Genomic DNA, 25,286 nt, shown 5'->3' on the forward strand with positions numbered 1-25,286 from the left:
CTGCCGGGTAACATGATGCCTTTTTCCACTTCTTCCTTACTTTAATTGTAATGCTTGTGAATGTTTTCTGTCTAACGTTTTCACCTGGACTTACATTTCAGGCCCAAGATGGATCCATCATATTCCTCACTGAGAATAAACAGCTCTGGGAGGACTAGAAAGATGAACCTTGACTAGACTGGATGTAAAATATACAACACGTCCAGCATTTCAAGGCCCTGACAGGCTCTCCAAACAGTGGACAGAGGAGGAGGAGGAGGAGGAGGAGGATGGGGGGATGGCAAGGAAAACACCAAATCTTAAAAGGTTATTATTCTGTCATCTGCTCAATCACTTCTCCTGTCCTGTGTGTGTGCCTCCATGGCCCCCTTGCCGATCATAACGTTTTCTCCAGAAAGGAGAAAAGGAGCTACGCAACACCACGAGGAAAGAATGACAGAGCACCACGGAGACGAGACGGAAAGCAAAGATCCAGTCCCAACCAAAACAAGTCCTGGGCTGAAAAAGAATTTATGTTCTACTCCTGCCTGTTTTCATTTTCTTTGAATTCCTCTCTCTGATGATTAGTGGTGTTTGGTTTTGTTAACACACAATCCCTATCCTCCCCTTTTTGCCCCTTCCTCCTCCTCCTCCTCCTGTTGTGGAATTCAATGTCCTAGGAGTCGCTCCTCTCTCCTGCTGTTCTGCTCTGTGGTGAGTCTGCAGAGTAAAAGCTCTCCACTGAGGAATTCGACAGGAGCTGCGGTCTTAAAAAGGAGCTGACTTCTTTCTCCAACACATGAGGTGTGAGCCCTGTAGTCTGAGGCCTCACCTGCCCTTCCTCATCCTCCTCCTCCTCCCCCCGTCTCCTGTCTGAGCCCCGCACCTGTTCTGACTCGTCGGCCAGGTGAAGGGGATCCTCTGGTCCGGTGCTGTTTTTTCAGCTGACCGTAGCTGCGGGGCAATTAGGAACCCAGTCTATTCATTTGACTGGATTGCTGCTTTGCTCTGCATCTCCCTATCTGTGTGTCTCTCTCTCTATAACCCACCTCCTCTCCCTCCCTGCATATCCCTACCCCCCTCCCACTCCATCTCCGTCTAGCCCAGTCTGAGCCTGGTTGACACTAAGGCTGGAGCTGCAGAAATTTCCCTGCTGGAGTCAAAGTGTGGATCACATTGCAAGGACACAGGGGGAGGACAAAGAATTCTTTTGGTGGACGAAGTTGGATTGAGCATTGGACGGCTGAGATAGAAAAGTAAAAACCAAAGGATCCTGCAGTTTGGAAGAGCTGCAGGTATGAAAAGCCAGACTGTGGTTGTGTCTGTGGGTCTGCTGGCCCTGTGCTGCCTGCTGATCCCCAGAGGAGGGGAGAGCGCTGGGGGGATAATTTCTCTCCAACAGACCGAAGGGGACAAGAAGGCAGGGGATCAGCTGCGAGATGACTCCCAGGATGACCCAGAAAGTGAGCAAGGACTCGCAGTGGACCCACACCCACTGGAGAACAGCACCAAGGACAAGAGAGACACAGTGGAGGCTGAACGGGCAGGTGAGTGGACTAAAAACTTAAAAAAGAAAATACAAATATGTTACACAGACAAGACATTTAAAGATGTTCAAGTGTGGTCTGAGCTCCAACACGACATGGAAGAGCAAACACAGACACAAACACACACTGATTCAGTGTCTGACAGCTCCAACAGGCATAAGGTGCTCACCTGTCTACTACTTCTCCACAGCGGGGAATAAAAACCAGACAAGAGAAGAAGACACTGAGTCAAGCATCTTGCAGACAGATTTTATGACCTGACCTTTTCCACTACCACCCCAGACTGCCTATAACCCAGCGTGATTAATGCTGAGTCTGGTGCACGTTCACACTGGAGGAACGGATATGGAAGGGCTGATGCACATTTTGCAATAAACTTCTTTTCAGGAGCTTTCTAACTAAGCTTCAAATGTAATACAAATCAACTCGCACTAGCTCTTTAATGAGTATCACTGATGGGTTTATGCGTTAATGGTACGATGTTGCTGAGGTGATAGTGATATGTTTATTGAGTATATGGGCGGATTTTGTGTCATTAAAACTGAAGTGTGGTTAATGGAGCACGACTAATGGAAAGAGAGAGAAGCGTTTTCCATGAAAGTGCCTCAAGACTTCAGACAACCTCAGAAGGAAATGCTGATGGACCTGAAGCAACCACTGAAATGCAACTGGCTGTCTGGATTTTTCCCTGGCTGCGTTGCGTTTTTGACATCGCAGGAAAGAAATCATTGCATAATTCAACTCTCACATTGCTCGTAAATGACACACAGTGTTACATAAGCTTTTGCTTCAGTGCTCAATATGAATGTGCTTTCATCGATTCATAATTTGGCATCTGATTGGTATTGGCCCGTTAAGAAATGTAGTAATAACAGCTGAAGAGGGTTCATTTCAAATTGAGTACCGGAGATTGATTGGGCTGGTGATGGGGGACAAGATGATGATTTATGCTTGAATATTTATTCTGATCATGAGGGCTATGTGCTTGATTTGATTCTGACCAAAAGTCCACATCTCTCCTCTCCTGTTTATCTCATCTTCCAGGTGTTCTGGGCAGGGTGAGGAGAGCACCAGACGAAAGCAAAAAGAAGAAGAAGGACAAGAAGAAGAACAAAGAGCCAAAGGACCCCAACGCCACCAAAAAACCCAAAACTGACAAGAAGAAGAAGAAGGATAAGAAGACAACCACCACAACTCAACCACCAACCACAACGGGTGAGGACAGAACAGAGCCTAGTTTGGTTTTGAATGAGTTGGACTTGAATGAATGTCTTTGACCTTGTGTCCGTCTGCTGCTTCCAGTGATCCCGACGGAACCTCCCACTGAGCCATACACAGACTACGTCTATCCTGATGTTGGTGAGTGACACAGACAAGATCCTCCACAGCATTATTAAAGAGGACCTATTATGCTTCTTTGCTTTTTCCCTTTCCTTTAGTGTGTTATATAGTTTTTTATGAATGTAAAAAGTCTGCAAAGTTACAAAGCCCAAAGTCCACACCAAAGGGAGTTTTTGAACATTGAAAGTTTTTTGAACATTAAAGCATGTAAACATGTTCTATTAGAAAACCCAAAATACAAGTGTGAACCTGAAAATAAACATAATAAGTCCTCTTTAATATATTATTCGGACCCTACCTGTGAACTGCAACACTCTCCTTTTAATATCTCAAAATATAGTACTGGGTTGCTATAACTCTTTCCACCATTACTAACCGAAAAAAGGCACAGCATGAACAATTTAATGGGGAACGCCACCCATTTTAAACATCAAAGCCTGCTTGCGTATCTTAAAGCCTTTTGTGGCTCCAGAGGGAGCTGTGTGTAGTCTGACAAATTGCCTTCAAGTGATGTAGCTTGAGGTTGAGGATGATGACTACAAGTTTGAAAATGAAACAAATCAAAGGATGTGGAGTTAGCAGGAAGTGAGTTTAGCAGATTTATATAGCCTGCTCCTCATCTCTACTTGAGACTCGAGGCTAAGATTAGCACACTCAAATCTCTGACTGAACTGTTGGCATACAAGTTGCATTGTGGGTAACGTAGGGGTCACATTTTGACAAGGAAGAAGAATGTGTGGAATTAAAAAGCTGATACGACCCTCCCCCCTTTCTGACCTCCCCTCCCTCCTGATCATTTGTGTCCAGTCCATTAGGAAATCTGAACCCCCTCCAATTTCTTTTTGTACTCACACCACCTTTATCCCACCCACAGATTTTTTATAAAAACTTTTAGTACTGTTCAGCTGTCATAATCATTCTTTCCCAATAGCCTATCTTGAAAGATAATTTTGTTCCATCATGCACAAGAAAAAACAACCAAATTGTCTACCATGCTTGCTTCAGTCTGCTTCCAATAAGCTGTATCATATTTCTAAGAAAGTGTTATTTGTTTGTAGTTGTGCATATTTCACATTGTCACATCCAGCAGTGTAGCAGTAAACTTGAGAACCATACACAATGTTTTAGTCTAGACACCTGAGGCTACCTTTTCCATCTGTTTCTCTGTTAGATGAGAATGATTACTGGAAACCGGACGATGACTACTGGGAGGCCGAGCCCACACCGGCCAGGCCTCAGCCCGAAGATCCGATCACAGATCTTCCATACGACTACCGGGAGCCGGATGAGGTAGACCCAGCTGCTCCAGTGACAGACGCCTACGAAGACTACTGGAAACCAGAGGAGAAAGATCCGTCCACTCTGGCGCCTGACAACTACGAAGACTACTGGAAACCGGAGGAGAAAGATCCGTCCACTCCGGCGCCTGACAACTACGAAGACTACTGGACACCAGACGGCAAAGACCCATACGCTCCCGTGACTGATAACTATGACAGCTACTGGAAAGAGGTGGACCCAACGCCACCTGCCCCTGAGGTTGATGGGAAGGTCGGGACAGGTGACACCGATTACTGGGACGCCACATGTGAGTCTTTGTTTCCCCCTGCTTTCATTCGATGGAGGATGTTTGTGGGGTTTATCACACATGAATAATATGAGATGAAACTATAATGATCCCTTGGGGCCATTATTGTTGCACTGATCGTTGCTTTTTAGATAACTTAAAATTTTAAAATGAGTTGAGCCAACAACTATTTAGTTACATTGCCAGGAGTTGTCTAATTTGATTTCCAATTGCATTTATTTTTCACGAGCAGTTCCAGGTTTGATCCCTTTATGCACCACACTGCCTCTTCACTGCTGCTTTTACTGTGTTGCTAACAGCCAAACATGGATCAGTGAACCCTGGTTTGAAATCTGTCTGAAATGTGTTTCAATGGAAGAGTGCAGGAAGTGAAAGCAGATTTGCATTGTGGATAACGTTGTTTTAATTCTGATCAGAGAGAAGACCACTTGACTCATCTGAAACATATTAACCATGTTGGAAAAAGATGCTTTCTGGAGAATTTGAATCACAGCTAAAGATTTCAAGTTATGGTGACTCACTCGCTGTTGTTGAGACTGGCTTGGTTTGTTGCTGCAACTGAAAAGTTTAGTTTAAATTATCTTTTTTTTCAGAATATCACAATTAAAAAATTTGAATTTTTACAGTGAAAAGAATTCAGTGTTTAAGTCTTAAAAAACAATATATCTGAAACAATATTTAGACCAAGTAGGGACACTTAGACTATGCAAGGATAATATGTTTCATGTGTCCACTGGCTGATATTTAATACAATATCTTCCAAATTCAGGCCCCTGATAGTCACAACACATTCTACCCTTTTCGAACAATCTTCAACTATTACCTGGTACAATTATCCTTTAGGATCTAATTCACAGACTTCATGTTGAAAACTCTTATGACCGACGCTATCTCTTCCAGCCTCCGTCCACCTGAAGTCAGCAGTGGCTGAACTCGTTTTTTCCACAGGCTCAGATGTAGGAAACAGTGTGTCGTGTGGCTCTGTGACACTCATCTGGACCGGACCGACATGATCTCATTACTCTGTGTTTCCAGCATACTGTACCGTACCTCTGCTCTCATAACATTTCCACTGATTCACTCACACTCCTGCCTTTTTCTGTCACTTTCTCCTGTTCCTCCGTCTGACACTTGAATAATCCCTCTCTTTGACCTCTTACATTTTTATATTATGTTGTATTTTTTTCCACTCTTGCAGTTGAAGAGCCGGAGAATCTTCCATTCCCTGATGGTAAAGAAGTGAGCCCTGAAATCAGAGTGGAAACTCTACCAGGTATCTGCTGTCACTCACACACCTTATAAATTCAATTGACAGCCATTAATCGAAATATCGGATTTTCAATTAGGCAGTGAGAAATCTCTGTAGACTTGTGACGCAGATGAAATGTTCGTTCCATCTGTGCCTTTAGGCTGGGAGCAGATGAGAAACCCTGAGCATTTCAACACATGGGAATAACATAATAGAGAGTCTGTGAGCTAACCTGCCCTACTTTTCAAACAGGAGTGGGTGGGTTTACTCGGCTCCACAGAGTCAACAAAACTTTCCTTGGTTTTGATGTGGAGTTAAAAGAAAGAGCCTTGTCATCAGATCACAACTGTTATGATTCTTGTAAATGTAAATTAAAGATTTAACAACTCAATTACATGGTAGGCGTCACAGTGGCATCCAAACAGAGAACAGTTGTCGTGGTTGAATAAATCAGGGCTGTAGTAACATGTAAAACTTTAATGTCATCTTATAAAATCTCTCTTGTAACGTAGTGTCGCCTCTGACTGATTGAACTGACGTCTGATGTTTCTTTTTCTTTTTTACACAGACGAGCCCACAGCCACTCCTCCCTATGAGGGGACGTGGTATGATGATTACGACGAATATGGAATGAGTATGTGCTCACACACACACACACAACTGAAACATATCCATACTGAATGTTTTATATTAGATCCATTAGTTAAGCTGCAGTGAGACTTCCTGCCAAAAAAAGCAGAGAGCTTTGAAAGGAAAAGGGATAAACAGTGGTCAGGTCAACAAGTTTCCAGATTTATAAATGATCCTTTGTGACCTTTTTGACTGTTTATGGTTCCTAATGACTTCCAAAAACCCAGAAAGACACGCACACACACACACAGTGTTGTATTTATAGGTGTTTCTATAAAAATGATTAATTCCATAGGGAGGAAAGAGGACGAGACCGATGAAAAATGGGTGGAGAAGGAGAGAGAGAGAGCAGCAAAAGAAAGAGCGAGGGAAGAGAAAGGTAAGGAAACCCAGATGTGACTCTCTTTTTTTCTCTCTTACATAACATAACTCTGCACAGTCATGTCCGAATACATACAGTATTGTAGTTGTCAAAGCAAAGAACATGGCCTGTGACCTGAGTGCAAAAGTACTGACAGATAACAGCTCTGAGGTGTTCCCTCCCTTGGATCACATTTCTGTTACAAGAGAACGCAGATGTGACTCCCCACCTTGCTAGTCAACGGGCCTTTGGTACTTGCTTTAACTTGCACTTGGGACAAAAGTTCATCCCCTCTGCAACAAAATTGAGGTCATTCAAATTAAGTTCAGAAAGCTCTTGTGAGCTGGACTGAAGCGAAGAGAGCGAGGTCGAACCGCGAATGCTCGGCATGCAGCAGATTAGTGTGAGTGATAAAGAAAAGAGGCAACCCGGGATAATTAGTAGGCCGAGGATGTTGCAATGTAGGGCTCTAAAGGATTCACATCAGCTCTTCTTTTGCCACGTGTCTGCTGCGTGTGCCGAGGTTAGCCGATGGTTAAGGCGAGCCTGGAGACAATGATATATAACACTGTCAGGACCGGTGTCAATAGGGCTCTTCCTGTGTGGACGGTTCACTGCTATCTGGGTTTAAGGTGAAAAGCAGTTTTAGCCAACAACAAGTTTCTGCAGCTTGAAACACTCATCTGTAACACACAAAGGCAGATGTGTGTCTGCACCCACACACATGTCGGTGTGTGTTAACGGGTGCATGTGTTTGTCTACTTGTGTATGATGTGAGTGAGCTTACAACATGTTACACATTCCCGCTGTCAGTGAGACTTACTACCAACAATAAACTACAATATGTCAATATACGTATAGCTCAGTACAGTGTGTGAGAATACAAATAATGTGTTTGTTAACCTGGTTTAAGAGACCAGACCAGCAGCCCTCACATCAAAGTGGTTAAAAGCAGCCTGCCTATTTACCAATAGTGTAAAGTTTCTAATCAGAATAGGCTGGCGTGAAGCTGATTCATCCAGCTATTAACTTAGCTTCTTCCTAAAGTCTTCCCCACTGCCTTTTCACTAGCACCATCAGTGACCTGAAATTAAAGATACTATGTGAAAATACTTTAGTTAATGTCGGCTTCCTTCTTAAATTAACACTTCATAAGTTGCTGCAAATTGTTTAAGTTTGTTGCTGCCAGGGAAATGTCCCTTTTTGAGACTAGAACAGGCTACATGATTATTTAACCCATTTGTGACCAATGATAAGGAAAAATGCAAAAACATATATCACACTTTTATTAATAGCCAGTCAGGATTTTTGAAAAAGGATGATCTAACATTGTGTTTATTAAATGTTTTCCATATATATTTTACACTGTGTGTATATCTTTGATTTACGACTTGTTATGAGTTCATAGATACCAAATACTTGATTGTGCTCCTTGTAGTTTCTTATCATACTATAACTAGTATTTGGGCAAATGCTGTTTTTTCTTAAAATATAATGAAGTCTATTGCAAAAACAGTTGTCCCATGTGCCCAAAGACTAGATATAGTATGATAAGAAAAACTCACTTTTCAGCCAAACAGTTTGACTAATTTTGAAATCTTCACATTTGTGAGAAGCCCTTTGACAGATTATAAGGAATATAGAGAAACCTTTACTTTAACTGCAGATAGGTTACCTTATTTCCGTTATGCAAACGCTTACAGCGATAAAACAATAATAATCAGATGTTAAAATTGCAATAATACAAAATCAATTCCATCCCTTTCCTAATTTCCCTGTTGCTGCTCTACTCACTTTCATAAGGTAACATTTGCTCTATATAATCATTAAGTCTTTAAACCTTTCTTTATAAAAATCATTAATAATAAACATTTCCATACAATCATTAATAGTTTTAACTTCACCAAACTTTGCTTGATTTAACACATTCATAATACAAACACAGGACAAATCACCTACTTTAAGCATTTGAAATCTCGTTCTGTCTAACCTCCATCTCCTCTTACTGCTGTTTCCTCATCCTTTCTTCTCATCCTGCTTGTGTGACTCATCAGGGCTGTTATTATATGACCTTCTCCTCTTATGGCGGTTGTAAGGCCTCCCCAATTTATCGTCGACATCCGTTTATACATCCTTTTTGACAAATGATAATGATAGATGGGATTCTTCTTCAATAGTAAACTCTGTGGGTCAGGAGGATGATCTGAGTTTGATAAGAGCACACTTGGAGTGGGAGGGAAATTACAACATCTGGGTTTTTTTACACTCCACTCACACACTTTGGCATATACAATTGACAAAATAATGATGACTTTCTGGATCATTCCTGGGCAGAAAAAGAGAGAAAATATTAAGCCAAGAAGACAGCGCAATTTATTTGGCTTTAAGACTGTTTTTCTGACTTCTGCCAGAGAGAGCGCAGAAGCTGAAGGAGGCAGAGGAGCGGGCCAGGAAAAGACCTCGTGTCTTCAAAGAGCCAAAGAGTAAGTCTGCTCAAATCTGGAAAACGTTGCATAAGCTTTGCTAATACAATTAACATAATCATTTGATTTTCTCTGGCAGAGTGTCCTCCGCTGGGCATGGAGTCCCATAAGATCGAGCCAGACCAGCTGACAGCCTCCTCAATGTCTCAGTACTATTTTGCACCTCAGAGGGCACGCCTCAACATGCAGGTACACAACAATCAGAGCAGGGCTGCTGTGGTCTGAGCGTTTACATGCAGCGCAGCTATCACTTACATACTGCCAGGCCGGGAAATAAACACCAGCTAACAGCCACATGTTGGAAAATACTGTTATGGCTGAGTCTGTCACTTCCATTAGCTGCTCTGGGTGTTTATGTTCACAATCTTTATAGCCTAAGAATCTTTTTAGCAGCTAAGTAATTCAATCATTTCTGCCTACCAATGTTGATTATTTTAGTCATCGTGACATCAGTGATGCATGTGCAGAGGATGAATTAAACGACTTGCGTGATAAGCTGATATTTGAAGTAAATGTGTGAGCTCAAAATGTGACTGATTCATGTGTGGTGGTCTCTGTGGTTCCCAGGGCTCGGATGATGAAGAAAAGATGAGAGGTGGAGCGTGGTGTGCAAACGCAGAGGACAGGATCCACTGGTTTGAGCTCGACGCTCGCAGGGAGACGGAGTTCACGGGAGTCATCACACAAGGACGAGACTCCTTGAATGAGTAAGACACAAACACACACACACACACACACATGGGTACGCTGTATTTTCCATTTCTAATCTCAACATGTCGCCTACGCATTGTCTCATTTCAGGAGCGACTACGTGATGTCCTACTTCCTGGCTTTCAGCAATGACAGCAGAGAATGGACCACCATCCACGACGGATACGCTGACTGGGTGAGTTCACCTAAAATGATGGCACTTCCTGGGGCACCATGTCTCCCTCCTCTTTCCCCTGACTCACTTTTCTCCCTCTTCTCTCTCGCCCCCAGTTGTTCTTTGGAAATAGTGATAAGGACGTTCCAGTGATGAACCAGCTGGCAGAGCCAGTGCTGGCCCGTTACATGCGAATCATCCCTCAGAGCTGGAACGGCTCTCTTTGTATGAGGCTGGAGGTCCTCGGCTGCCCCCTGCCCGGTCAGCACAGTAACACAAACTTATACATGCACTCAAACTAAAACGCAGTAAATTAAACATTACATTTTGTTCTTTTTTTGTTTCACAGATCCAGCGGATGCTCAGTACAGGCAAAATGAAGTGACTCCAGTAGATTACTTGAAGTTCAAACATCACAGCTACTCAGAGATGGTTGCAGTTGAGTATCCTCACATACGGGCCCCCTGCACGACATGTCTGCTGGCTGGTTGAATTCCACAGGAAATCCTCGGTTATTTTCCCAAAGACAAAACAAAATAATCTTCCAGGAACAATTAAACATTGAACCAGGAGGTCCACTTTAATATAAACTGATATTAAAAGCCCCGCAGAGGGCTCATTCCTTCTCAATTTGTTATTTCAACCACCACCAAAGGACCACATTACCCTCATCACTAACAGCGGCCACAATTTACACAATTTCTAAGAGCGCTATTGTTGATTTTTAGTGCTTTCTCAATAGCACATATAAATCAGACAGACCTGTTGTTAACTTAATAAGCTGCAGTGATGTTTAGGTGTGTTTGAATAAAAGCCATCATCCTTTTACATAAATAATGTGTAAATATAATGATGTACAATACTTGACTACACTGACTGTTTCCATAATGTCACTTGTTCAGCTTATGAAGTCAGTGAATTCAGAGTGTCCCAACATCACCAACGTCTACAGCCTGGGCCGCAGCTCCAAGGGACTGGATATCATGGCCATGGTCATCTCTGGCAGCCCCACAGAGCACGAAATAGGTGAGAATGTGTTCATACGACCATGAATCATACAGATAAAATTGTTTTTTTCAAGTGTTAAAAGCTGATTGGTTGAAATTAAACACCTTGGGCTTCGATGGCACCGCCGATGATTCCCGTAAATCCACATAAACACCAGGTGGAGGTCGGCGGATTATGGTTAAGGGACAAACAGCTACAGTCTTGTCCGGTTGTCTCCGCAGGCGAGCCAGAGATGCGCTTCACGGCAGGTCTCCATGGAAACGAGGCAGTGGGTCGGGAGATGCTCCTGCTTCTCATGCAGTACCTGTGCAAAGAGTACAAAGACAGAAACCCCAGAGTCCAGCGGCTGGTTGAGGGAATACGCATCCACCTGGTGCCATCGCTCAACCCCGACGGACATGTGGAAGCTTTTGAAGCGGTCAGTGATTATGATCATTAAAAAAAAAGCAGATGTTTCTACTTAACTGGCAAACAAAAGGGAGAAACAAACAGGAAATGCCAGTGAATCACACTGTGGTAGTGGTCATGGGTGACTTGGCTCCATGTCTCTCGCTTGACCAAATTCTCCCCCGCAGGGATCGGAGCTGAGTGGATGGACCACGGGACACTTCACTGACGACGGCTACGACATCTTCCAGAACTTCCCCGACCTGAATAGCATCCTGTGGGATGCTGAAGACAAGGGCATGGTGCCCAAACTCACCCCCAATCACCACATGCCCATACCAGAGAGCTATGAGACCAACAGCTCGGTAAGGAGGAGGGTACTGTTGTGTCTTATAACCAGCTTAGTTAGGACAGAAGAACTCCAGTTAAGGGTTGTTGTAAAGAAACTGTTTTCCCTTCCTCTCCTCTTATAAGAGTGGGGTTTTTTTACCATACAATGGATGTAAAAGACCTTTGTACTTTCACAAAGATGGTTGCGGTCTACTCAGTAAACAAAAATGAGGTGCTTACATCAGTCTTCCTGTTTTCGTTCCAGATTGCTGTGGAAACCAAGGCCATAATCTCCTGGATGAAAAGCTATCCATTTGTGTTAGGTGCAAACTTCCAGGGCGGGGAGAGAATTGTAGCCTACCCTTATGACAGCTTACGTTTCAACAAGCCCGCCGACAGCCAGAAACCCCACAGCCGCAAGAAGAGACAGTATGACTCTCCTTCTGCCACTGCGTTCTGTTGTTTCCCTGCTTTACACACATATTTATTTCCCAAACCCTCACTTTTCCGCCTCCTTTCTCCTGCGTAGCTCTCCATGAACTGCTCACACATGGTAAATAGTTCAACTAGAACCATTTCCTTACAGGTATGAAGAAGAAGGTTTCGACGTGACAGAGTGGGGAAGGGGCTACCAAGAGGAGCCAGAGGAAGACTGGCGAGGAAGGGGTTATTCAGAGCCAGAAGAGGAGCATAGGGGCTATGACCAGAACCCAGGCTACGAACGCGGCTACGATCAGAACCCAGGCTACGAACGCGGCTACGACCAGAACCCAGGCTACGAACGCGGCTACGACCAGAACCCAGGCTACGAACGCGGCTACGACCAGAACCAAGGCTACGAACGTGGCTACGACCAGAACCAAGGTTACGACCACGGCTACGACCAGAACCAAGGTTATGGCCACAGAGAGGAGGAAGAGGACGACAGGGGAAGAAGCGCCGGCTACCAGTACGCTGAGCCCGAGGATGAGCCTCGGGCGATCGCAGACGAGTCCCTCTTCAGGTGGCTGGCTGTCTCCTACGCCTCCACACACCTGACCATGACGCGAAACTACCACGGCTCCTGCCACGGGGACACCGCCACAGGGGTGCACGGCATCGTCAACAGAGCCAAATGGAAGCCAGTCACAGGAAGTAAGTAGAGGCTAGTAGGTTCATCATATGGTTTGCAGGTTTTCTTTTTAGCTTTCTGCATGTATTTATAACACACCCTGGTGGACATTATGTGTAGTACAGGTTGAGGTTAATGTGCGTTTACCCCCTCTCTCCAGGCATGAATGATTTCAGCTACCTGCACACCAACTGTTTTGAGCTGTCTGTATTCCTGGGATGTGATAAGTTCCCTCATCAGAGTGACTTGGCGTATGAGTGGGAGAAGAACAGAGAAGCATTGCTCATCTTCATGGAGCAGGTCAGTCACACTAACACACACACACAGCATGTGATATATACAGTCTGCTGTACTGTAATATAGACTTTCTGATAACATAGAACTAGTTACGTTCCCCCCTTTCGTTCCGACTGCCATTGGTTTCCTAAAAAATGCCCTGTAATGTTGTATGTTGTGAGCCTTTTGTATTTATTGCCTTTAATAGGCTATTTATTGTGTTTATTGTTTTTGTTTGATGGCTGTGTGGTACTGCTGACTGTACAACAAATCGCCCCTAGGGGACGATAAACTTTTCCTTGACCTTTAAACCATTCCCTCTCTCTCTGTCTAGGTGCATCGTGGCATCCGAGGCATTGTGAAGGATCAGCAGGGGAACCCCATTGCAAATGCCACCGTGTCTGTAGAGGGGATAAACCATGATGTCACTACAGGTCTGGTGGAAAGACTTCCCTCTCTTCACTTTCTTGCGTTTCATATGTTTTAATAGGTGCTTTGACACACGATATAGCAATCTGTGTGCTTAGAACGAAATGCCCGTCCTCTCTTTGTCATTGTAGCGCCAACAGGGGACTACTGGCGGCTGCTTAACCCAGGGGAGTACCGCGTGACGGCTCGAGCTGAGGGCTTCTCCCCTGTGACCAAACTGTGTGTGGTGGGTTACCAGTCAGGAGCCACGGCCTGCAGCTTCAACCTGGCCAAGTCTAACTGGGACCGCATTAGACAGGTACGGCAAAGCCATCCTGAACTGACCACACCCTAGATACCTTTTTTTGGGGGGTGGGGGGCTATTTTGCTTCCATAACATGTCTTCTTTTAGACTAGTGGAAAGAAAACATCCAAAATACACATTTAGGTGTTTATTTTACTACTTTGTCTGTTTGTGTCTGTAGACTTCTCCTAAACTCACCAAAAGTTAGCCTTAGATAATGCCTCATTTGCATATTTAAGAAAAAAAATTCAGAAAACACAAAAAAAGAATTGCCTTAATGTAAGTAATTAATTGGGGAAGTTTCATGGTGATATCTATTAGTTAAAATGTTTATCCTATTCACCTTAATGTCTCTGCAGATCATGGCCCTCCATGGCAACAAGCCAATTAGACTCACCTACAGCAACAACAGAGTACAGAGCCCTGCAGTCGCTAACGGCAACAGGCGTGTGGTTGACGGCAACAACGGGTTGTCAACGAATTCAGGAGTCAGCGCCGAGCGGCAGAGGAGGCTCAGGATAGCTCGTCTCCGTCGCCTTCGGCAACAGAGATTACTGAGGTTAAGCTCCACGACGACGTTACCCCCGACGACGACGATAACCACAATTCCTACAACACCAGAGACCACCACATTCTGGTATGACTCGTGGGGCATAGGGGAGGGACAGACCTCGACGCCTGGCGGTGTCACAGACTCCATCCTGGATTATAACTATGAGTACAAGATTGATGACTATTAATCTCAACACACACACACACACACACACACACACAGCTCCGATTCAGTAAACATGCGACTGTCCTCTCCTACAAGTAGTTCTCATTGACATGTACTTCGAGCAGGCTGATAAAGAATCAAATGAGGAATCCTGTCTTTGTACGACACATAAGCAACGGGAATATTACAGTAATTGTATATAGATAGCGTATCTATTACTTAACTAAATGCCTCTTCACAGAAAATGACCCTTTTAACTATAATAGTATTTCCGTTTCACAGTTCACATTGCGTTTTTCTGACTTCTTATTCAGTCTTTTTGCTTCATGAAAAGTTGTTTATTGTGGATGCACATTAAAAAAGTCATGACATTTTTTTTTTTTTTTTTTTTTAACTTCACAAGAGTTGAATTATTTACACTATTTTCATCCATGGCAGATTTTTTTTTTTACAGTATGAACAGTCAATAAAGGTTAAAAAAGCATTTGTTCAAAGTTGGTAACAGAGAGTGAGAGGAGGGAGGGAGTCTTCGGTCATGTTGCCTCAGACACAGCTGGAGTAGAGTTATTTTTCAAATAAAGGCTTGTTAATACGCAACGCTTGTCTCTTGTTTTTAACACCTTTGTGAACACTGATTTTAAGAGTAGAATACTGGGATATCAGTGATGTTTAGCTCTTACAGTCTTATGCAAAAACATTAGAAGTAACCTAATTTTAACAGCAATTCATTGACCATTATGATACTGGACAGCACCAGTGTAGCAAGGACTGTAATTCTTGGTGACTCCTCTGTGGTCAGGAAAACTTAGTCTGAATATAACATCAATAGTGTCCAAGAAGAGTCAGCATGTTGTACTGCATGTGGATATGGACCCTCAGTGGCTGACGTTCATCTCACTATCATCATCGTCGTCAGCGGAGAAGGCCGAGAAGCTGACTGGCTCACATGCGAGAGTACGTAAATTGACCAGGCACGCCGTCTGGGTGCTGCTGAAGTCTGGAACAGTAACCAAAAGGACTTCCTGGCCTTCAGCACCTGACAGGAAGAGAAGAAGAAGAAATATATTGGCACATTAGTAAGGAGGAAAACAGGTTGAATAATATAGCCAAAATAATATCAATATTTTCGAGTCTAAAGAAAAACCATAGTGATCGTCCGACAGGTTTCTTATGTGTACATGCACACACTTACCTTTAATGAGCTTGGACCCAAAGGTCGGAGCGTTGCCACTGAAGTAAACGTGGGGACACTCCTCCAAGATGAAAGGGTCTTTTTGGTAAAATGGGTAACAACCTGACACAAAACAGACATAAAAACATGTGTGAACACTTTGAACTGATATCAGCCAGAAGGTTCCTGTTTTATTCTGCATCAACTTGTCTGACTAACCCAGAGTATCCGGCGCCGTAGGGGCCAGGTGTCGGAGTCGTAGCGTGTCCTCCAGTATTTCCAGGTGATTGTCCTTGCTGCTATACCTCTGAATGTCACACACATTCTGGCCTGATGTGCCCAAGAACCTTGGTGGAAACACACACAAACACAAGGTCTTAAAACATCTGCACACCTGCTTGGGATTCGAGGCTAAAAGCAAGATGGAAGATAGTGACTGTATGGTATTGCTTACTTCACTCCATTAATGCTAGCTTGGTGTGGATTGGAGGCCAGCTGTAGTGTAGGGTACACATTGGACAAGGGGAACATGCAGCGGTGGAGAGGCTGCTGAGGGAGGGTGTAGTTGGTGGGGTCGTACTGGCCCGGCATTACATCCACTGGAACTGAGGCCTAGGACAGCAAGGCAGTGAAGCATTGACACTCGTAAGTATATTATTATTTCACAACAATGACCGGATCATTGTACGTTATCCCTTACTTTGTAAATATTCAATTAAGTCAATTAAGCAGTTTCTAAATCAATTAAGAAACTGCTTATGCATCGAATAATCAGACAACGATAATACAGCCACAGATATTGAAGAGAAAGCCACCACAGTGTAAACAATATGGGAAAATCTCTGAAGGTATACAAATACATACCAACTCAAATAAAAAATGCATATATATATATATATATATATACATATATATATATATATATATATATGTGTAGGGGGGGGGAGGCAGACTCACCACCAGCTGAAGCAGCAGCTCATCCAGCAGACGCATGGCGTCCACGCTGCCAGCCTGAGTCTTCTTGGTGAGGTACTTGGGCTTCACACACAGAAAGGATAAAACAGGTATTTGAATGTTTTTAAATGAGCCACTTCTTTCCCGAAAAAGTAAAACTAACAAGTGATATATAATGTAAATAAATGTGTGTCGAGGTTAAACCAGCTCCAGTTACCTTCGTTGAGGCGTCCTTGTCCTGGGTGTTTTGGCTCAGGAGGTTTCCAGCCAGCAGGACCCTGGAAATTGACGCTGCCCCGCTCTGCTCCCCCTGGTCACCGAGCTGACCGGTTACCATGTCAACGAGCAACTGCAGCCCCAGCATGCTGTCGGCATGACTGCTGCCTAGACCAAGTCCTGAGACCATGAGCACAAACCTGGATGGCGACACACAACCGCATTAGAATCTATTATCACAAAAGACTGGGATTTAAGCTGTGTTTGTGTGTGTGTATGTGTGTGTGTTTGTTTACCGGTCAGAGCTGAGCCCAGGTCTGGGTGTCTGCGGAGGAACATCAGCCACGCAAAAGTCCTCAACAGTGAACTTCCCGTCATTCTTTTCGGCTCCATATATTGCAATAACACTACCTGAAAGAGAAACAGAAGCGATGCCATGACATTCAAGAGACATGTCCACAGCTCCATCCTTCTTCATCCTGTCTAGACCTCAAGAAGAAAAATCCTGACCTGTGACATGCTTGTCTCTGTCAATTTTGCCCTCCAGTTTGATCCTCTGTAGCTCATCCTCCAGAATCAGCTCATCTGTTTCACTGATGAATTTGGCTCGTGCAGGTTGAGGCAGCAGGTTGTGCTGAAGGACAGAGAGGAAAACAAGAGACATGACACCTGCCAGCAACTTATTTTATTTTGTCTGGGATGTCAGCTGTTGAATTTAGCATGACTGCTAACCTCCTCACTGATCTCTTTCAGAATAGATGGCTGCAGTTCCATGCGCTTGAACAAGGTTCCCACAATGCAACACTGCTCCCCTGTCTGAAGATCACAAAGCTTCCTGATAAGCACATCTGATCCTGGCAGGGACAGAAAGAGACAGATTACTAGATACAGATTGATCCATTATAACTTTCTTCACACCACAGAGATTGCATTAATATAGACCTGAGATATTAAATATGTGTTTTAGATGTGGTATAAGTGGTATAGAGGAGGGCTCGTTTTTGCATTGCACTTGGTCATGTATAAAACTTAACATCTTTTGGCAGGACTTCTCTGATATTATGACAAGATTTACAGGATTTACCTTCCCATTGGATCCTCAAATTTGCTTATTAGGGAATTTCACAGTCATTAGTACGCCTTTTAAAAAAGTTTTTAGAAATAGCTCTATGCATCACCCGGAAGTGTAAAGCAATTACATGGAAGTCTGATTCCCATCTACTCATATCTAGATGGCTTTTAGAAATGAACACCTGCATTCCACTTGAAAAGATCACATATATCCTGAGAAATGAATACAACACCTTTCTGAAGATTTGGCAACCCTATTAAACCTATATGAACTCCTTACCAACACCTATATCGGATTTGATATAACAAAATTATCAGACTTGACACATCATTAGTCATCTGAATAAGTCAGAACACTGCATCTCGTTATTTATGATTTATTTATTTGTGTATTAATTTGTTTTTTCTATATCCTTTTTAATTCAATTGATAGTTAACTAGCCTACTCCTTTTGAGTATGGTTCTTTTTCAGTTTGTATGTGGGTGGGATAGGGAGGGAATTTGGAGCCATGTTTGTGTGAGTTTGTGTTTTGTATGTTTTGTATATTTGGTTAATTAAAAAAATAAAAAAAAATATATAAAAAAAAGAGACAGATTAGAAAACACATGGACATATAATTCAGATACTTTTGAGTCCCACACTACGTTCCAAATTGCATACTTTTTCTTTTTACTTCTAGTACGTACTGCAGCTGCCCTTACAAAGTACGTACTGTTTCATGCAGTACACATACTACTTCCTCATAACATTGCACCTTGAACTTTGACCATCTTGCTCATGTATCCCCTACACAGAGGATTGTGGGTCAGAATAGCCAGAAAAGGATGCTGGCTTGCATACTGCAAAATGTGACCGGGTGTATTAGGACATCCTGGTATTTTTTGGCATACTGCATTTGACATATTATGTATTGGGACATACTAAATTTTTTTTTTGGCATACTAAATAGTATGGTAGTATGGGTATTGGAACACACAGTACTTACTAAAGGCACAATGTTATGCATACTGCATGCAACACTACACACCTGCAGTATGTACTTAAAGTAAAAAGAAAAAGTATGTGATCTGGAACGCACCCTGATATAGGTTAAAATAATGCCCTGAGTTTACCCCACTTCTGCTGGGCTCTCTCTGACAGCAAGGGCCTCATCTGCATGAGTCGTGCAGCGTATATATGAGCATACTGGCGACTGAAGCTCCTCTCCCCAACTGTGTAGCGCTCGGAGCACAGACTGTAGTCCAGCGACTGCCTCTCAAACACCGGCCCCTGGTCCTGGTCCTGGTCCTGGTCCTCGGAGGCAGGGCGGCAGAGCAGTGAGGAGCCCTGCTTCTGGGCGCTCAGGTCGGAGAACATGACTTGTCCTGAAGCAGAGGAAGAGGTTTGAGGTTAGTAGAAATACATCTAATGTTACTGTGTTTACATTTTTTTATTTTTTATTATTATTTCAAAATGACAGTGTACATAGTAACAGCAGAAAACATTAAAAACATTTACATACAAAAGAAGCATAGCGAAAACATGAACAAAGAGCTGTGCCAAACATAAAAGGACAACAGAAATGAAACAAAACCAATATAAAATAATAATTTAAAAAAACACAATAAAAATAAATAAATAATAATAAAAAAAAGACAACACGAGAGAATGACAATAAGTTCACTTAAAAACTTTAAAGATATTTCATACATTCATTGTTTTCATTGCTTTTTTTGTTTTGTGAGGAAGAAATTGTTGAAAGATATAGATCCATTTTTTTCATAAATACAAAGAAATTAGTTAGTATAATTAATTAAAATTAAATGAATAAGAAAAAATGCATTACTGTCTTTGTCACTGTAATCATAGCAAACAAATATTAGTTTTTTTGAAGGACATTAAGAGTGACTTGATATTGAACAATCTGATACTGCTGGCACATTCTTTCATCCATGCATCCAAATGGAGGAAAATGAAACCCCTATTTTCTGTTTTCAAAAGGGACCTTGTGGAGAATCATCTCAGTGCTTTAAGACTAATGAAAGAACAACATGCAAAGTGTCTCCTCAGAGCTTATGAAGAACTGAACATATGATGAAGCTACTATGGAAGAGTGCAGTCTTATCATTATTTATCTATTTATGCATTTCTTTTTTTGTTCCTTGACAAACCTTCCTTTATTCTACCCTCTTCTTCTGACCCTCTTTATTTCATAAATACAAAGAAATTAGTCTTTTTTGGGGGGTAAATTTACATCAATGTGAATGTGGAACTCAAGAGAATTAAAATTAAATTAATAAGAAAAAATACATTACTGTCTTTGTCACTGTAATCATAGCAACCAAATATAATATTTCTATAGTACAGTGCAAAATCTGAGAAAATGTTAACAAGTATAAAATTATTGACATCTTTCCAAAATTCACATGTAAATGTACAGGAGCAGAATAACAGAGTTTCATGATGTGACTCTCTGAAGGAACATTTACATCTGTCTCTGTGTTGCTGTGGTTACATCATGGTGACAGATAACCTCAGTAACGTTGCTGTTTGAGCTCTTACAAGACATTTCCGACTGTTTTGAGAACATAGTCGCTAATGTAACAGATTAAACGACCTTACCTTAGCAGAGGGAAGCTGTTAGATGTTTTAAATCAGGTATGTAACTTATATTTTCTGCTGTGTTATTCCTTCTCAGCGAGCAAGAGACAGTTCCCGCGAAATCACCCGCTCAACGTGGTGTTCTCACGTATTCTCGCGAGAAGTTGTAGAAGAAGAACAAGAAATACGTCACAGACTTAAATTCATGAGTCGCACTAAATTGAGGTCACAAATGCATGGCTTTTTTTTTGTTTTTGTTTGTTTCTAAAGAGCTTTTATTTTATAAACAGTGCATCTAGCATTGCGGACAGCCAGGGCTTTTATTTTGAATTACATGAAGGTGCACTGTGGGTAACCTACACTAGAAAGAGACTTGTTTTTTTTTTTTATTATTGAACAAATTCAAATTTACAAACAACATGTCTCAGAGATCATTGCATTGGAGTAAAAGGACAAGGTGCATACAGAACAAGAGCAGATAAAATATGTAGAATTATACATGAAAATAATAATAAATTAAATTAAGGGCTATAGGGCAGTACCTGCAATTCATATTCTTCTATTATACTAAGAAGTTTAAAATGTTTTTCATGACTTTAAAGGCTTTTATGTAGGAAAGAAACTCAGAATGAAACACATTAAACCTAGGTTTCACTTTCATATACTTGGGATTTGTGCAAATAAAATTTTCCAAGAATGAGAATATTATTCACCAGAAAGTCATCTTTGTTATTGTCCATGACGAGACCATAAACAATGTGCTTTTGAGAGAAGTTTCCCAGATGGGGAAAAGCCAGTCATGTATATCAAGCCATAAAGCTCCAGAATACATACAATGAAAAAATAAATGATCAGTAGTTTCAGTATCATCACAAAATACATAGTTATTGGTTCCAGTTCCAAATCGTTGTCGCAACAAATCACTGGATGGATACACTCTGTTTAATATTTATTTATTTTGCTTTGTTTCTTTTGGTCCATTTTTGTATGACTCTAATATACCCTTTTCCTTGTTTTTCGTCTTCTTCTTTTTTTTTATTGAACAAATTCAAATTTACAAACAACATGTCTCATAGATCACTGCATTAGAGTAAAAGGACAAGGTGCATACAGAACAAGAACAGATAAAATATGTAAAATTATACATGAAAATAATAATAAATGAAATTAAGGGCTAGGGCTGTAAAAAGCCCTGAAAGTTATTATTATTTTCATGTATAATTTTACATATTTTATCTGTTCTTGTTCTGTATGCACCTTGTCCTTTTACTCTAATACAATGATCTATCAGCCATGTTGTTTGTAAATTTGAATTTGTTCAATAAAAAAAAAATGTTTGTGATATCTTACATTATGCTCAATACATATATAATACTGTTTCTTAAAATTGATAGCTCATTTACGTTAAGGTTTGTGGTCTGTTAGGTTTTTGTATGACTCTAATATTCCATTTTCCTTGTTATTCTTCTTCTTTTTTTTTAACAAATTCAAATTTACAAACAACATGGCTCATAGATTATCGCATTAGAGTAAAAGGACAAGGTGCATACAGAACAAGAATAAATAAAATATGTAAAATTATACATGAAAATAATAATAACTTAAATTAAGGGCTATGGATGTAAAAAACAAAACAAAAACAAACATATATATATATATAATTAAGGTTCCATGAGTGGTTTTCAAAATAAAATGATTTTGGCACCATAAAAAAAGAAAAAGAAAAACAAGTGTTATATATATATACATATATATATAATACTTGTTTTTCTTTTATATATATATATATATATATATATATTGAGCATAATATAAAATTTCACAAACATAAACAGGTCTATTTTTTGTTTAGAGTAAAAGTACTAGAGTAAGTAAAGTATTAGTATAAGTATTAGTAGTAGTAGTATTAGTATAAGTATTAGTAGTAGTAGTATTAGTATAAGTATTAGTAAGTAAAGTAAGTAAAGTATTAGAGTAAAAGGACAAGGTGCATACAGAACAAGAACAGATAAAATATGTAAAATTATACATGAAAATAATAATAAATTAAATTAAGGGCTATGGATGTAAAAATATATATATATATATATATATATATATTTATATATATAATTAAGGTTCCATGAGTAGTTTTCAAAATAAAATGATTTTGGCACCATAAAAAAAGAAGAAGAAAAACAAGTGTTATATATATATAAATATATATATATATATATTGAGCATAATATAAAGTGTCACAAACATAAACAGGTCTATTTTTTGTTTTTCTAGCACCGTCGCACAAGAAGTACGTCACACAGATTTGAAATCCACGAGTCGCACTAAACCGATGTCACAATAGCGTCGCTGGTAGCACGCAGCTCTTCGCCATCTTTGCAGCTCTTTGTGCGCCTCTCTCTCTCTCTGCTTTCAGAGTTCACCAGCTTTCTGTCGAGCGACTCGTCGACTCGGGGTTTTTAAATAACGTAGCTATATAAAGATAAAGATGCAAGGAAACCGCGGCCCGCAGCACAACCACGGCTCCAACCGGCCCGGAGACATGAAGAAGCCCGGAGGAGGAAGCAACACGAACGGCCAGCAGCCGGAGCAGAGCGGCAAGACCCGACCCAACGAGGCCCTGACTCTGGACCTGCAGAGCTTCAGGAAGCCAGGGGAGAAGACCTTCACCCAGCGGAGCAGGCTGTTCGTAGGAAACCTGCCCACCGGGATCACAGAGGAGGATCTGGAGAAGCTGTTCGACAAGTACGGCAAGGCCAACGAGATCTTCATCAACAAGGAGAGAGGCTTCGGCTTCATCCGGCTGGAGACACGAATCATAGCCGAGATCGCCCGAGCAGAGCTGGATGATGCTCCCTTCAGAGGCAGGCCCATTAGGGTGAGGTTTGCCACACATGGTGCTGCTCTAGCTGTGAAGAACCTGCCAGATTTTGTGTCCAATGAGCTGCTGGAGGAGGCCTTTGCTGTGTTTGGTCAGATAGAGAGATCTGTGGTGATAGTGGATGATAGAGGGAGGCCAACTGGGAAGGGGATTGTGGAGTACACCTCAAAGCCAGCTGCAAGGAAGGCTTTGGATAAATGCAGTGATGGTGCTTATCTCCTCACAGCTTTTCCTAGACCCATCACAGTGGAGCCCATGGATCAGCTGGACGAAGAGGAAGGACTGTCAGAGAAGATCATCAACAAGAACCAGCAGTACCACAAGGAGCGTGAGCAGCCGCCACGGTTCGCTCAGCCGGGCTCCTTCGAGTACGAGTACGCCATGCGTTGGAAGGCCCTGATGGAAATGGAGAAGCAGCAGTACGAGATGGTGGACCGCAACATGAAGGAGGCTCAGGAGAAGCTGGAGGCCGAGATGGAGGCGGCCAGGCACGAGCATCAGGTGATGCTGATGAGACAGGATCTGCTGAGGCGGCAGGAGGAGCTGCGGAGGATGGAGGAGCTTCACAGCCAGGAGGTGCAGAAGAGGAAACAGGCCGAGCTCAGGCAGGAGGAGGAACACCGGAGGAGAGAGGAGGAGATGAGGATGCGCAATGAGGAGATGCTGAAGAGGCAGCAGGAGGGCTTCAGAGGCAACTTCGCTGAAAACAGGGAGCAAGACATGAGGATGCATATGGCAGGTCACGGGATGAACAGAAACTTGCTGGGTGGCAACTCTGGTCCTGCTGGTACTCCTGGCATGGCTGCTGAGAATGCTCCAATGATGCAAGGGCAAGGAAACAACAACATGCAAGGAGGAGGCCAGGGTGGCTTCCCAAGAGGCCTCCCTGGGGTCGGGGACTATGGACCAAACAAGCAGCGCAGATTTTGAATCACATGTCTTATATTTTTCCCCCTTTTCATACTCACTGTATTTTAAAGTTCAAGTAGTGGGTGTTACTTTTTGGACTTTGAAAACTGTTGCATGTATTTTTTTTTTATTTTTTTTTTACTTTTTATTTGTACCTTTTCGAGTTAGTACTAAAATGTCCTAACTTCAAATGAGCCATGTATTTTACTTTATCTTTCACATTAGTGTATTTTTCATAGGGATAGAAAATGTTTTTGCCCTGGACATGTCTTTTTCTGGAATAAATTCATGATTCCCTGAGAATTGTTTTAACATTTAAGATTTCTTCATGTCTTTTTAAAAAGCACCGTGGAGCCAAATGTGACGAGACCCGTTTTATCTACATGATGGTACACGTATAGGGCGTGTCTCGTTCTGGTTCTTGGTTCCAGCTGTCAGCTGGATATATGGCATTGATTAAAGTATTGATTTTAATTAACCCAGCACCGTTGAATCATTGGCCTGAACACACAATTCCAAGGCAGATAATATCACATCAATAACATAGTGTCCACCGAGTCGGGCAGGATGTGGTGCAAAAAGTCATGAAATGTAAAGAATGAGCAGTATTGAGATTATTTTGGGATTATTATTGTCAATATCTGCTTGTGTGAATACCTAAATTCAACTTGCTATTTGATTATTGATTTTATTAGGCTCAGCGGTGTTTACCCTGCTGTGATACATTAGTGAAAAGGTTCAGTTGGTCATACAGTGATGTCACCGCCAGTCAGCGAGCATAGCAACCAATAGTTGTCATGTTATCATGACATTTTATAGCAGGAAAAGCCCTGGTTTAACATATTGGCGCCAGTACATTCAGGTGTGCCACTGTTATGGCAACATAACACAAAAAGGCTCACTGATTTTTATTGACGATTG

General features: G+C 41.9%; 3 protein-coding genes across 4 annotated transcripts; 2 read left to right on the forward strand and 1 right to left on the reverse strand.

Annotated features, from left to right (window-relative positions):
• Positions 1-151: 151 nt before the first annotated feature.
• On the forward strand, positions 152-15,182 carry si:ch1073-459j12.1 (inactive carboxypeptidase-like protein X2). 2 transcript variants are annotated; one of them, XM_037777358.1, is made up of 24 exons: positions 152-306; positions 395-1,526; positions 2,571-2,741; positions 2,829-2,885; positions 4,039-4,455; positions 5,654-5,728; positions 6,273-6,338; positions 6,630-6,713; positions 9,107-9,178; positions 9,258-9,367; positions 9,746-9,885; positions 9,980-10,064; positions 10,160-10,304; positions 10,393-10,481; positions 10,946-11,069; positions 11,273-11,469; positions 11,627-11,803; positions 12,034-12,197; positions 12,355-12,482; positions 12,513-12,902; positions 13,040-13,179; positions 13,490-13,589; positions 13,716-13,882; positions 14,227-15,182. In XM_037777358.1, the coding sequence occupies exons 2-24, from the start codon at positions 1,277-1,279 to the stop codon at positions 14,605-14,607; spliced, it is 3,729 nt and encodes a 1,242-aa protein (XP_037633286.1). In that variant the 5' UTR covers positions 152-306; positions 395-1,276; the 3' UTR covers positions 14,608-15,182. The 2 variants fall into 2 exon arrangements, with proteins under 2 accessions (XP_037633286.1, XP_037633285.1); XM_037777357.1 differs by having other exon boundaries at positions 12,355-12,902.
• On the reverse strand, positions 14,908-20,748 carry pold2 (polymerase (DNA directed), delta 2, regulatory subunit). The gene is made up of 11 exons (XM_037777360.1): positions 20,600-20,748; positions 19,111-19,362; positions 17,659-17,780; positions 17,437-17,560; positions 17,223-17,337; positions 16,928-17,126; positions 16,714-16,794; positions 16,211-16,368; positions 15,976-16,103; positions 15,778-15,879; positions 14,908-15,621 (listed from the first exon to the last, which is right to left on the reverse strand). Exons 2-11 carry the CDS (start codon positions 19,352-19,354, stop codon positions 15,461-15,463), a joined length of 1,434 nt encoding a protein of 477 aa, XP_037633288.1. The 5' UTR covers positions 19,355-19,362; positions 20,600-20,748; the 3' UTR covers positions 14,908-15,460.
• A 2,161-nt stretch (positions 20,749-22,909) lies between these two features.
• nono (non-POU domain containing, octamer-binding) lies at positions 22,910-24,684 on the forward strand. Its single transcript, XM_037777361.1, has one exon. It carries the CDS (start codon positions 23,064-23,066, stop codon positions 24,384-24,386), a length of 1,323 nt encoding a protein of 440 aa, XP_037633289.1. The 5' UTR covers positions 22,910-23,063; the 3' UTR covers positions 24,387-24,684.
• Positions 24,685-25,286: the final 602 nt, after the last annotated feature.

The sequence above is a fragment of the Sebastes umbrosus genome, chromosome 8 (assembly GCF_015220745.1).
Source record: "Sebastes umbrosus isolate fSebUmb1 chromosome 8, fSebUmb1.pri, whole genome shotgun sequence".
NCBI lineage: Eukaryota > Metazoa > Chordata > Actinopteri > Perciformes > Sebastidae > Sebastes > Sebastes umbrosus.

Coding starts and splice junctions, on each gene's coding strand:
- pold2 (XM_037777360.1), bottom strand. CDS start 19,354: ATGTTCTCCGACCTGAGCGCCCAGAAGCAGGGCTCCTCACTGCTCTGC. Junction 17,781..19,110: donor GAGAGCCCAGCAGAAGTGGG/GTAAACTCAGGG, acceptor TGTCCCTGCCAG/GATCAGATGTGCTTATCAGG. Junction 16,369..16,713: donor AGCTGCTGCTTCAGCTGGTG/GTGAGTCTGCCT, acceptor TTGCTGTCCTAG/GCCTCAGTTCCAGTGGATGT.
- si:ch1073-459j12.1 (XM_037777357.1), top strand. CDS start 1,277: ATGAAAAGCCAGACTGTGGTTGTGTCTGTGGGTCTGCTGGCCCTGTGC. Junction 1,527..2,570: donor AGTGGAGGCTGAACGGGCAG/GTGAGTGGACTA, acceptor CTCATCTTCCAG/GTGTTCTGGGCAGGGTGAGG. Junction 13,883..14,226: donor ACTGGGACCGCATTAGACAG/GTACGGCAAAGC, acceptor ATGTCTCTGCAG/ATCATGGCCCTCCATGGCAA.
- nono (XM_037777361.1), top strand. CDS start 23,064: ATGCAAGGAAACCGCGGCCCGCAGCACAACCACGGCTCCAACCGGCCC.